Here is a 13,748-nt window from a genome sequence, read left to right as displayed (position 1 = left end):
TTGAACTCTACACTGAAATGTTTTCACTGGGGGAAGACAAGGTCATATTTAGGATTCTGAACGGTCACTCTGGCTACAGAATGAGCCATTACTGAGATGGGGACCCAACAGGAAGGAGGGAGGCCAGCTTGGAGGCTACTGTCATAGTCAAGGTCAAAAATGATCAATGCCTAGATTAAAACAGTCGTGGTGAGGAAACAAACAACAAAAACCCAGGAGGTGGAATCAAGAAGGTCTTGGGGCTTCCCTGGTGGCGCAGTTGTTGAGAGTCCGCCTGCCGATGCAGGGGATACGGGTTCGTGCCCCGATCCAAGAAGATCCCACATGCCGCAGAGCGGCTGGGCCCGTGAGCCATGGCCGCTGAGCCTGCGCGTCCGGAGCCTGTGCTCCGCAACGGGAGAGGCCACAACAGTGAGAGGCCCGCGTACCGCAAAAAAAAAAAAAAAAAGAAGGGCTTGGCGAGTAGTTTGACGTGGGAGAAGGAGCAAGATTTCTGGTAGATGGATTATCCCTCCAGCCCCCTGCCATATCCACGCCTTTTGCAATATGACTGCAATATTTCCCATCAAGAGGTGGAGTCTATTTTCTCTCCCCTTGAATCTGAGCTGGCCTTGTGACTTTCTCTGTCCGACAGAATGCAGGGGAAACGATGCTGTGCCAGGTTCTAGCCTAGGCCTGGAAAGGCCTTGCACGTCCCCACTTGCTCCCGCAGCCCCTGCCTCTGTTCTGGGAAGCCCAGGCTGTCCTGTAGGAGGACAGGAGAGGTGCGGCGCACTTTATGCTCATCTCGAATAGCCCCCCAACCTCCAGAGTACAGCCATCCTGCTGGTCTACAAATAAGGGCACCCAGCCAAGAGCACAAGCACTGCCCAGCTGGCCTCAGGCTGAATTGCCAAACTTCAGAATCATGAATTAAATAAACAAGTTGTTCTCTTAAGCTACAGACTGTTGGAATGGCTTGTTACATAGCAAGAGTTAACTGATAGAAGAATTGTGATTAGCGGTGATATTTTCCAAGTTGGGGACTACAGCAGTAGGCTGAATGAATAGATGAATGAATGGACGGTTCTTCTAAAATATTTGAAGCAAAAAAGTTTTCTTCCTTTTTTTTTTTACAAATTTATTTATTTATTTTTGGCTGCGTTGGGTCTTCATTGCTGCACGCGGGTTTCTCATCGCGGTGGCTTCTCTTGTTGCGGATCACGGGCTCTAGGCGTGCGGGCTTCAGTAGTTGTGGCGCGCGGGCTCTAGAGCGCAGGCTCAGTAGTTGTGGCGCACGGGCTTAGTTGCTCCGTGGCACGTGGGATCTTCCCGGACGAGGGCTCGAACCCTTGTCCCCTGCATTGGCAGGCGGCTTCTTAACTACTGCGCTACCAGGGAAGCCCTGAGGCAAAAAAGTTTTAAAACTATTATTTATACACAAGCCAGAAGAGCTCAAGAGCTGTGTATGTGCTCCTGTTTATAGAACTCCCTGGCGACAAGCGCATACATATCTGGGGGCAAATCCTTTGGAAACAGGGCCTTTCCTTGGGAACAAACCTGCAGTTTTGTTTCTCTGGTCCTCAGGTCCTTGGCGGTGGCAGTTCTCATGGAGATGACACTAACCAACTTGGAATTATCCACCTGCAACCAGTGCTCAAAGTTCCTCAGGAGCTGGGAGAAATCTTCACAGCTGCCTTCCTCCTCCTGAAGCACATTTGTCTGCGGGAAGGCACAGCATGACCAACGCATCAGAGTTTCTGAGAACAGTCCACTAGCCACATGTCCTGGGGATTCCATCTGAGCAGAGGGGTGGAGCCGAGGATGCCCAAACGGTGATAAGAGACACCTAGGGGGCGGTGGGGGATGAGGACTGCATCTCTACTCAACGTGGCCATGTTTAGGGGCCAAGGACATTCCTCACTGTCACCTCCCTGGTCTCCTGGAGACAGCCAGCATCGTCCCTTAGCAGGATATCTATAACAGTGGTCACCTCCTGCCACTTTTGTCCCCCTCCAGGCTATGCGGCCAGAGTGATCTATCTACAATGCAAGTCCACTCGGCTGAGCCTCACTTATACACTTTAGTGGCCTCTCACACTCCTTGATGTGGCCTGAGAGTCTCAGATTCCGGCTCTGCCTGGCTCTGCAGACCGTGCCACCTGCCCCATCCTCTGAGCCAGAGGCAACAGACGTCTCGGCCCCTGGCACCGGTGCTCTCTCCCTCGGTCTTTGCACACATGGCCTCCTCTGCGTGGGATGCACCCCCTCCGCTCCTCTCCTTGACTCCCACTCAGCCGTGAGGATCCGCCGACATTTCCTTTCTCCCAGGAGGGCTTCGCTACCCCAGGTCACATCACTCTGCAACAGGCTGACGTAGCACCCGGGCCCTCTGCCTCTGAGAAACTCATGTCCTGTAAACCCTCATCCTATCGCCTTGTGGTTCCCATTTCCTTGCTCCTCAAAATGTGCTCCGAGGCCCAGCAGCCTAAGCATCTCCTGGGAGCTTGTAGAAATGCAGTGACGGGCCGCAGCCCAGACCTGCTGAATCAGAATCTGCCTTTTAACACGATCTGGCGGCACATGACAATCTGAAAAGCTCTGTGCTGGGTTCTGCGTTCTCTGAGGGTTGGAAGTGTCTCTGTTTTATTGACAGCTGTGTCCCAGCTCCAAGCACAGTCCTAAGAACATAGTAACAGTCAGAAGTGCTTTCTGGATGGGGAAATGAAAGAATGAATGGGAAAACAACTGAATGGACGTGTTGTCTTTGATGAAAAAGGAATGGATTTCTTTCCAATGTGGTTTCATTTTTTAAAGCCAGTCAAGGGAAGGGATGGATGATACAATGTAGATAGGTTCGTTCTTTTTTACAAAATACAGTTTAGGGCACAAAAAATACCCATCTTGCGTGCTTTCAGTTTGCGTCTGGGGTCAGCAGGAAGCTTCCAACCCCGACACTCCTCCCTGCAAAGGCTGTAGCCGGGGTTTCTGAGCGTGAGGGCCTGTCTGCCCGAGGGATGCCTGGGACCTTCGCTAGCGGGGACCCCTGGGTCTGGGGTCTCAGAGTTCCTCTGTCCAGTGGCAAACGGAGCTCTTGTGCCGCCAACGGGCAGGCTCACTTGAGACGGGACACGGCCCAGTCCTGAGCTGAGCATGTGGCCCCAGGCAGGGAAGGGACTTTGCTGGAGACAGCTTCCCACCATCAACTGACTCAGGATCTGGTCCCTCCCCGGAAGGCCCACTAGACGGACTCACCTGACGGTGGTGTCGGGAAATAAGATCCGTGGGGGTGATGAGAAACCCGGTCTTTGGGATGTTGTTGGTGAAAATCATTTTCTTCCCCGAATCCACTTCCGTCCTCTGCAGCTGCCGGTTTCTGATGAGGCTGAGAAGACATATCAGCCCAGTCAACGCGGTGATGGGATGCGGACTGGCCGGGTCACGGGAGAAGGAAAAGAAGTAGGGGCGCCAGGCTCTGGGAGCCGACTTCTGGTCTCCACAAGCCCACGCCTGTCCTTCAGGTTTGTCAGAACCTCCCCAGGGCACCTGCATCTCCAGTTTCCTGCTAGAGACTCCTGTTACCGTCATCAAGGTGCATATACCCATCCATGCAGGCGAGGCCCAAGCCAGGAGGGGCTGGAGGCTAATTCCCAAGCTGAGGCGTTTCCTTGTTCTTAGTGCCTCTACTTAGAATTGCCTGGAGATGCCCGGAGGCAGCTGCCGCCACGCCCGGCACACAGACCCCAGCCATCTGTCCTCGGAGCGCGGCTGAGCTCCCCCTGGCTGGGAAGGGGGCTGTCTGAGACCAGGCGCAGAGCCGGGAGCCTTCTCACCTCAGCAGGCTTCCCCCCAGCAGCCTCAGGGCTCCCCAAGCCTCCACCAGCTCCTGCAGCTCCTTCTGGACCACAGCAGCGCCCTCCGGAGAAGACTTCTCCATCACCAGCCGGCCGCGCGCTTCAATCAGGGGCAGCTGGGCCTCCTTCCCCGGGAATTCATCCAGCAGCTTCTGAAGGACACACACACACACACACACACATACACGCAAAGTAAGATCCCGGCGAGAGGGGGTGTGTCTCTGCTCCCCAGCATGAGAGCACTGGCTCCCCAAACCTGCTGTTTGGGGACGCAGGGGACAGAATCCCTCTGTGGGGAGAGCCCTCTCACCTCGACGTCGACCTCTCGGGACCGGGCATCCCACGGGCCCATGTCCCCGCGGTGGGCCTCCAGCTTCTGCGTGAGCACGGAGATCCACTGTCGCAGCTCCAGAAGCTCGTGGCTGAAGGTGCAATGTTCCCGCACGCTCTGCTGGCACGTGTCCACAAGGTCCTGCAGCACAGCCCCGGGGAACCCAGGCTGAGACCCCACCCTCCAGGGCCCTCAGCCCTGCCCGAGCCCCAGGGGAGGATGGCCCCCAGGGCTCCCCACCCAGCCAAGAACATGAGGGGTTGGTCCTCTCTTCTGCACAGCGCAAGGAATTTACCCCAGAAAGACCAACCCTGGTTTAAAGTGCCGAGAAGCCTGTCCTACTTTTATGGAAAGTACCGGGTCTGGGTGAGGGCTCGGGGGACGGGAGTTCGCATCCGTCACGGGTTTGGGCGTAAACTGGTACAGCCACTTGGGAAGATACAGACCCGCAGGTCTGTATCTACTAAAACCCAACACAGGAATCCCTATGACCCAACCGTTTCATTCCTGCATGTAACCCATCAGATGTGAACGTATCTTCACCAAAAGGCACGTGTGTGCTGTTACTTGTGAGAGCCCCAGACTGGAAACTACCCAAGAGCCTGTCAATGGTAGATGGATAAATGCATTGAGGTACATTCACAGGATGGAATATTTCACCTCCACCGCAGCCAGAATGAACAATAAACACAACAATCTAGTGCAACATTATGGACGGATTTACAGCCATCATGTGGAGACCTAGAAGCCAGAAACAAAATGAAATATGCTGTCTGACTCATTTGAAGTAATGTATAAGATCAGGCAAACCCAATCGATGCCATGCCAAGTCGAAGGTCAGGGTTACTTGCAGGTGTCAGGCAGCAACTGGAGGGGGCACGAGGACAGGGACTGCTCTGTGTTGTGATCTGGGTGCTGGTAACGCGGATTTTCTGTTTTTACAAGTGCATTAAGCTGCATAATTAGATGTTCACTTTTCTGTATATGATTATACTTTGATAAAAAGCCTTTAAAATGGTCTTGCTTTGTTTCCCTTCCCCTGAGTCAATCATGGCTCAGCTCTCTGGGACCTTGTTCGTCTCTGTCTCCACAAAAGGTGGGTGCTGTATCCAGCAGAGTAACAATTCTCTGTCCTCCTGGTCACCCGGCCTGAGACCCTCGAAGCCCCTCCCCCTCAGCCCACCACAGGCCAGTCAGACCCCAGGGTCTGTGGTCCCCTCTCTTGCTGTGATTCGCAGTTTAGGTCCTTGTGATTCTTTGCTGGGCCACCGCAGGGCCTGCCTTCCTGCATTCCAGACACTGGCTGACACCACTGGCTGCCACTAGAAGCCGGGGACTTCCCTGCACTGTCACTACCGCCGTCTCCTCCTGTCCCCTGTGCACCAACATCAGACACAATGCCTTCGATAGCCACCCCCCTTGCTCAGTGGGGTATGTGCCCCCCAGGGGGACAGGAAGATCTCCTGGGCTATGGGGGAAGGACTTATTAGAATTTACTAGACTGAAAAAGCACCGAGCACCAAAATAATAAAAGAGGGGCAATACTTCTTTGAAGAAGCATTTAAACAATAAAGAAAGAAGTATGAGAGAAATGGAATATCACCATTTTGCAAGCCTTGCGATGCTCAGCTAACACTTCTTCTAACTATTATAACAATTCATTAGCTCATCATTTGGATGTAGGCATGAAAGCTGATGTCTGCTGCTTCTGCGGGCTCTGCAGGCCCCTGAAGAGCAAGGACAGTGATTCCTACCTATTTCTCTACTTTCCCAGCCCAGCCTTGAGACCACACGCTGTGAATTTATTAAATGGAATTAAATGCATTCATCCAGACCTTATGCCTCGATTAAGACCAACAATGCAGAGCTACCCCACACCTCTCAAGGTTTTCTCATGTCCTACTGATGTCCACAGAGGTGAGAAACCTGTTTATCGTGACCCGAGCTTAGAGTCTTACTCCAGTACTCTCATCACTAGAGGCATTTGTAGCAGTTGAGTAGAGCGAGTGAGATCTGACCACCTCCGATGTCTTTGGTGTAGCCTTCTTGGAGCACCTACTTCGTCAAAAGGCATTATTTTATTTTATTTTATTTTTCTAAAAGGTTATTTTATGACACAGGCTTTTTTTTTTTTTTTTTTTAAGGTATTTATTTATTTATTTTTGGCTGCGTTGGGTCTTCGTTGCTGAGCGTGGGCTTTTTCCAGTTACGGCGAGCGGGGGCTACTCTTTGTTGCGGTGCACGGGCTTCTCACGGCGGTGGCTTCTCTTATCGTAGAGCACGGGCTCTAGGTGTGTGGGCTTCAGTAGTTGTGGCACGTGGGCTCAGTAGTTGTGGCACACGGGCTTAGTTGCTCCTCAGCATGTGGGATCTTCCTGGATCAGGGCTCAAACCCGTGTCCCCTGCATTGGCAGGTGGATTCTTTTTTTTTTTTTTTTTTTTTTTGCGGTATGCGGGCCTCTCACTGCTCTGGCCTCTCCCGTTGAGGAGCACAGGCTCCGGACGCGCAGGCCCAGCGGCCATGGCTCACGGGCCCAGCCGCTCCGCGGCATGCGGGATCCCCCCGGACCAGGGCACGAACCCGTGACCCCTGCATCGGCAGGCGGACTCTCAACCACTGCGCCACCAGGGAAGCCCTGGCAGGTGGATTCTTAACCACTGCGCCACCGGTGGTTTATTTAAAAATAATTTTTATCTATCTATTTTTTAAATTGAAGTATAGTTGATATACAACGTTTCAGGTGTACAGCAAAGTGATTCAGTTATATGGAGATATATATGTATATATATATTCTTTTTCAGATTCTTTTCTATTATAGGTTATTATAAGGCATTATTTTATTATAATTACTCTCCTTTAATTTCTCGTTTTGACAATAGAAACAGCGTTATATTAAATTTTAAAATTGTGCAGGTAACTCTATGAATTTCAGGGTTGCAAAGAAGACGTCAGGAATATTTGTTATTCACAGAGGACATGCAGGGTCCGGAAGCGTGGAGAACCCTGCCTTAGACTAGCGTTCTTGAGCTGTGGCTGCCTGACAGCTGGCTTTGCACGCCTGAGGCACTTGTTACAAATGCAGACCCAGGACGCCATTTAAATCAGTGTCAGGGTGGGGCTGGAGCCTACATTTCAACTTGTTCTCAGGCCAGTTTTTTTTGCTGTTGTTTGTTTTTTTCCGGTATGCGGGCCTTTCACTGTCGCGGCCTCTCCCGTTGCGGAGCAAAGGCTCCGGACGCACAGGCTCAGCGGCCACGGCTCACGGGCCCAGCCGGCTCCGCGGCACGTGGGATCTTCCCGGACCGGGGCACGAACCCGCGTCCTCCGCAGCGGCAGGCGGTCTCTCAACCGCTGCGCCACCAGGGAAGCCCATCAGGCCAGTTTTGAAGGAGGCCTCCCACTACCCACACCTACTGGCCGTCCCACCACCAAAGGGGCATCGATCCTGCGCGGACCTCAGCAAGATCCAGGTGGCCACTAGAGGGCACTGCATACGGGGCTTACGGCCACCAGGACCCACCTTTCAACCAGGCACAACCAGGCATTACCGCAGCAAACGTGACGGGGACTGCTGCGTGTGTGCAGCCTGGTCCGTGCTTTGGCCTCCTGGCCCGTGTGGAATGGCTGACTCCGTTGTCCATCTACCCACCAGAACTTAAACCCAGGAGAGCAGGGGCCTTGGCTGTCCTGCTCGTGCTGCCTCAATCCTTAGAGCCCAGAACACTGCCTGGCATACAGGAGGTGCTCAGTAATTGAAGTGTTCCTGAATGAATGAGGAAGGGAAGAAAGGAAGGGAGAAAGAAAAAGAAGGGTTGGAAGGAACGAAGGAAGAAAAGAGGGAGAAAGTTCTCCAGGAGTGTCAGATGTCTCTGTCACAGCACAGACCCTCCGCTGGCCCCTTACCTCCAGAGACCTGTGCAGGGTCTGGTGGTCAGAGGAGAGCTGGTCCATTCTATGCTGGTGGTGGGAGTTCCCCTGGACGAGAGGCCTCATGGCCTCCACCTGCATCCCCAGGTCCAGCCCCTCCTCCTGTAGCCCCTGCAGGAGAGGAAGGAATGAGTGGAGCGCGCTTTCTGTTTCTCCTTGTGGATGCTGATCAGGGCAGGGGCTCCGAGTGGGGGAGACTGGGAGGGGCCTGGGACCGCGGGACCTCCCCCTCTCCACCCGCTGCACCATATGGCTGTCTGATGGGCCCACTCTCAGGACTGGTGAGAATTTTAAAAATGAGATGAAAATATTCTGAGACACCATGAAAATAAACTGCTAAAGGCCAGAAGGCATCTCTGGGGGACAAACTCACGTGTGGACTCATACTTGATGACCACCTCTTAATATGAAAAATCACATCTCAGCTTTCGTTTTAAAGCCCCAAATGCATCATTTTTAATACCTTCCAAAGAACACTCCCAGTTATGTATGAGCTGTGCCTGGGTTTTAAAAAGATAACTGTTGTTTCACGAGCATTTTAAAAACCAGCAAGCTCCTCATGCAGCCAACAATTATTCATGATCAGCCTACGTACAGTCCATGTGTTTTCAAACATTTATTCTGAATCCCAAAATCATTTATTTAACGGAAGGCCTCTGGACTCATTAGGAACACTTAGTGAAGCAACTTTAAAAGTAAATATTCATGTTATACTTTGGAACCATGGAGTAAGCAAAAGGACAGCTTATTATTTTGTTAGGCTCAAGAATCAGCCATGTGGAGGTGCTAAAGTCCTTGCTGAGGCCAGGAACCATCAGGTATATCAGCAGAGATTCATCTGAGATGACAGGTCAGTTCTCAAGGGAGGGTCTAAATGTCTGGCTCGGGCTGGCTGCTGCTTTGCTTCTTACTGTTACTGCAGGGGGTTGCTTTTAGGCACAGCTGAGTATGTGAGTAGAGGTGACTCAGGCCCGACAGACCTCTTACCTGCAACCTTGAAAGCTGGGCCTGTTTCCCAGAAAGGTCCCGCTGAAGCCCATTCTCAGCGTGGACCCTGATTTGGAGGTCTGAGAGCCTTCTCTGCAGGGGATCAAAAGCCGCTCCGAAATCTTTGTGTTGAGCGAGTGAGCTCTGCGGAGACAGAACAGGCAGCACACAAATCAGCTTTCTTCTCAGGCTCCCTGTGGTACAACCTGACACTCACAGACTAGCTGCTCTATCTCCAGCCTCCTCCTGGCTGGCTCGTACTCACTCACGCGCCACTCCCTCCAGGAAGCCTTCCTGGAGCCCTTGAGGGTGTTTGACTCCCCTCCTTGAGGACCGTAGTGTCCTCACCTAACAGCTGTTCTGCCTCTAGAACAGGGGCTGGCAAACCAGATCCCCTACCACACACCCCAAGTCCCACCAGGGGCCTAGTTTGTAAATAAAGTTTTATTGGAACACAGTCACACCCATTCACTTACAGCTGCTTTCGTGCTACAGCGGCAGAGTTGAGAAGCTGCAACAGAGACCACTTGCCCTGCAAACCCTCAAATGTTTGCTAAATGTTTGCTCCGTGGATTAGATCAGACCAGGGATGTAAAGCTCTTAGCAGGTGCCAGGCCCCTGGTCAGTGCCCCAGAGACCATCTCTTTCATCGTCATCATTATTAGACGCTCAGCAAACATTTGTTACCTAAAAGAACTGGCCACAACATCCCATGTTATGTCTGATTTCATGTGGCCGTTTAGAAGTGTCCCTAATAATACTAGCTCCCAGCTCTCCAGTGGTTTAAAGTTTACAAGTGTTTTTCTCTGCGTCTTCTTATCTGACAGTCCCCAGCTCTCTGCAGAAAACAGTTCGACTTGATCAGTGAAGAAGGGAATTTGGGGGCAGAGGTGGGAGGCCGACAGGTGAGAGGGATCACGCCGTAATCCTACCCAGTTGATAGATGAGGGGCCTGAGGTCGTGGGGGGGACAAAGCGATATGCCCAGGGCCACCTGGTGGCCAGTGGCAAAGCTGGGGTCAGGATGCAGGGCTGCCCTTCCTGGAGGGCCGGGTCGACGGCTGAGGGCTGCCAGCGGGGCTCACCTGCAGTTTGCTCTTTCTCTGCAGAAGCCGGTTGTGCAGTAAGTCTCTGTCCCTCACGGAAGTTGCCACCTGCTCCAGCAGGGCCGTGGCTCTCTCCTGGCCAAAGATGCTGCCCAGCAGGTCTTTCTTCAGCTGCAGCATCGTCAGCTGCTCCTTCAGGTGGGAGCTTTCCGCCAGGGCCGCCTAGGGGAGACAAGGGCCTCCGTGAACCGCAGGGCAGGATGAAGCTGGAGATGGGGCCAGGAGCACACCTGTTCTGGCTGCGCCTGCTCAGGAGGCTGGGCCTTGGTGCTGGTTTCCAAGGAAGCAGCAAACGTAAGGAGAAACGGGTTGGCAGGAAGGTGGCAGGAGGCCCTGAATGTCAGGGTCAATCTGATTCCTCTCTCACCTCCACATCCATCTTATTACCAAAGCCTGAGCAAGAATTCTACCTCCTACGTGTCCCAGAAATCTGTCCCCTTTCCATACGCCACCACTGACTGTGGTGTACCCTCAGCCTTGCTTACCTGAACCCCAGAAGCTCCTGAACGCCTGCTGCCTCCCAGCCACCCCCCGAAATCAACCGTCCACACTGCAGCCGAACCTCAGACTAACCAGTCTGATCCTCTACTCAGTGATCCTCTATCACCAACAGCAGTGGGCCATCCCCCAGTTGGTGTATGGGACTTTTCGAAGGGCCTATGGGATCGTGATCAGAGGAAATTCTGGAAGGCTTCCCAGAGGAGGTGGCCCTGAGTGAAGTCATGATGTGTAGGAGCTCGTCGGGCAGAGAGGGGAGGAAAAGGGGACTCGTGTGTAATGGGCAGCTGGCTCCTAAGCAGGCAGCCTGAAATCTGCACAGCCCAGGCCCCACCTCCTCCAGGAAGCCTCCCCTGACCACATTCCCAGCCTACATGCACTCTTCCTGCCCCCAAAGCCTTGTTCCCCGCTTCAGGCTCCTGCTGGTCAACAAGCTGTTGGGGACAAATACCTCTTGCTTCTCTAACTGCGGGTGCAGGGGCCCTGGAGGCCAGGGGTTTGGTCTTCAGCTGGCCAGAGTCCTTCCATTTGATATCTGATGATGTCACAGAGATGCTGAGCTGGGCACGGGGCTGGGAGAGGGAGAGCTAAGACCCCAGCCCAGGTGTGTGGTTTGCAATTAGCTACACAGAGGTCAAGCCTCTAGCTGCAGGGAGTCACCTTCACCCCCTTTTCACCAGACTCAGACACAATATCATGAGGGTTAAGAATTCATGCTGGGGAGTTGCAATCATGAGTTGGGATTCCATACTAACTGGGAGAACTTGGGCAATTCCAAGCCTCCGTTTCCTCGTCGGTAAATTAGGGGTAGTCACACCCTAGTTCACGGGGCTGCCGTGAGGCTTAAATGCCTAAAGAGCATTTAACATACTGCAGGACCCACAGTGAACACGCGATAAAAGACAGATCTTCTCAGCCATTATTAGTTAACCACTGTTCCGTGTTGAATTGTGTCCTTCAAGAAAGATATGGTGGGAAAATAAAAAAGAAGACCTATGGGGAGAAGATGGCCACGTGATGACAGACACAGAGATCAGAGTTATGGACCTACAAGCCAGTGACCACCAGAAGCTAGAGGAGGCAAAGGAGGATTCTCCCCTAGAGCCACTGGAGAGAGCAAGGCCCTCCTGACACCTTGGCTTTGGACTTCCAGCTTCCAGAACTTTGAGAGAATGAATTTCTGTTGTTTTAAGCCACCAGTTTTTTGTGCTTTGTTACAGCAGCCCCAGGGAACTAATACACCAGCCACGCCCAGCTTTGGGCTGGAGCTTTGCAGATCCACAGGCTGCTCTGAGGCTAGATGCAGGAGCTGAGTCAAGAAAAGAGGGCTGACAGCTTGGGCCCTGGCCAGTGAAACCCATCCCGCCCAGGTGGGCCGGTGGGATGCCGTGTGAAAGACACACTCCCAGCCAGCAAACAGTGTCCAAACGTGAATAAACCAAAGTCCCGGTCCCAAGTGCTCCAACCCACTGCTCCGTGAAATTCCCGCACTGGGAGTCCTGGGTCACCCTCTAGAAAGACAGGACCTCTCTCCTGCTTCAAGGAGGTCCCGGTTTGCTTTCTGCCTTAGTGGGAAGGACAGGATGAAATATAGTTGTGACGCAGTGGGGAAAGTTCGACAGGTCTGGGTCAAAGCCAGCCCTGTCACTTAATGTCTGTGTCACATCGAGCAAGTGGCTTCCCCTCTGGGACATCTGTTTTTCTCAACAGTCAAATGATAATAAGTGTTCTGAATGCCTCGCAAACCTATTTTCAGGAGCCAGAGCGAAGACAGGGATAAGAACATTAGACAAGAGTCTAGAACCCACCATTCTGGCCCCAGCTCTGCTCTCTTTAGCAGCCTGACCTTGAACAAGCTCCTTAACTTCTCCCTGGCCCCAGTCCCTCATCAGTAAAATGAGGAGAATGGTAGAAATGGAAACAAAAATCCACGTACATAGATAATCAACGTATGTTAATTATGGCAATGAAAATTGGAAAGAACCTAAACAATCTAAGTGCGGACACTTAAAAAAAAAAAATGACATGCCCCCAAATAGAATATTCTGCAGCCATTTAAAGTGATGGCTTTATTGAACCTTTTTTTTTTTTTTTTTTTGTGGTACGCGGGCCTCTCACTGTCGCGGCCTCTCCCGTTGTGGAGCACAGGCTCCGGACACGCAGGCTCAGCGGCCATGGCTACGGGCCCAACTGCTCCGTGGCATGTGGGATCCTCCCGGACCGAGGCATAAACCCGTGGCCCCTGCATCGGCAGGCGGATTCCCAACCACTGCGCCACCAGGGAAGCCCTATTGAACCATTTTAAAGGCTGCTGAGAAAAAGCTCATATGTGTCAACTGAAAATATCTGAATATACAACTATACAGCATGAGCTCAAATACACAGTGAGGACGCACACTTGCAATGGTGGCAGCCACCTTGGGGCCAGGAAGGCAGACGTGGTTTAGAGCTGGAAAGGGCTTGGGTCCTGGAAGATACTGCTGAGCTATCAAGCCAGCTCTGGGATAACCTGAAAGTCTCCATGTTTGTTTGTTTATTAAATTTTTTTTGGCTGCGCTGGGTCTTCGTTGCTGCTCACGGGCTTTCTCCAGTAGTGGCGAGCGGGGGCTGCTCTTCGTTGTGGTGCACGGGTTTCTCATTGCGGTGGCCTCTCTTGTTGTGGAGTATGGGCTCTAGGCACGTGGGCTTCAGTAGTTGTGGCTCGCGGGCTCAGTAGTTGTGGCGCACGGGCTTAATTGCTCTGCGGCATGTGGGATCTTCCTGGACCAGGGCTCGAACCCGTGTCCCCTGCGTTGGCAGGCGGATTCTTAACCACTGCGCCACCAGGGAAGTCCCGTCTCTGTATGCTAAGCCACCACTGATCAGGTTTCCTGTCACTTGTCACAGGCATCCCAATTGACACATAAGAAGGGTAATGGCCTGACATCCTGCTCTTTCTCAGCACTGCCCAGGCTTCCACCAGAGGACTGCCTGCAGCAGGGTCCTAAACAGAAGGGCTGAGCGCAGATCGCTGCAGAGTCCTGGAGCTACACCAGGCACCAGGCTTCACCTTCTTCCCAAGAACTGA

The 13,748-nt window shown here is 52.7% G+C and overlaps 1 protein-coding gene across 10 annotated transcripts in view; it reads right to left on the bottom strand.

The window, feature by feature from the left end:
- Positions 1 to 13,748, bottom strand: part of SYNE3 (spectrin repeat containing nuclear envelope family member 3) — a 105,683-nt gene that overhangs the window by 28,683 nt on the left and 63,252 nt on the right. For 6 of the 10 annotated variants that reach the window (XR_010839424.1, XM_067027818.1, XM_067027816.1 and 3 more), the window contains 7 exons: positions 10,163 to 10,345; positions 9,079 to 9,222; positions 8,068 to 8,202; positions 4,143 to 4,304; positions 3,812 to 3,984; positions 3,234 to 3,363; positions 1,540 to 1,701 (listed from right to left, as the gene is read on the bottom strand). Coding sequence is in view for 8 of the 10 variants with exons in the window: in XM_067027818.1 (XP_066883919.1) it covers positions 1,540 to 1,701; positions 3,234 to 3,363; positions 3,812 to 3,984; positions 4,143 to 4,304; positions 8,068 to 8,202; positions 9,079 to 9,222; positions 10,163 to 10,345 (1,089 nt within the window). In the remaining 2 variants the exon portion in view is untranslated. Of the gene's footprint in view, positions 1 to 1,139; positions 1,385 to 1,539; positions 1,702 to 3,233; positions 3,364 to 3,811; positions 3,985 to 4,142; positions 4,305 to 7,684; positions 7,928 to 8,067; positions 8,203 to 9,078; positions 9,223 to 10,162; positions 10,346 to 13,748 lie in introns of those variants that run through there. The other 4 variants (XM_067027819.1, XM_067027813.1, XM_067027817.1 and 1 more) reach the window with 4 other exon arrangements.

This window comes from Kogia breviceps, chromosome 3, assembly GCF_026419965.1.
Source record: "Kogia breviceps isolate mKogBre1 chromosome 3, mKogBre1 haplotype 1, whole genome shotgun sequence".
Classification (NCBI taxonomy): Eukaryota; Metazoa; Chordata; class Mammalia; order Artiodactyla; family Physeteridae; genus Kogia; species Kogia breviceps.
This window is presented reverse-complemented; position numbering and strand designations above follow the sequence as displayed.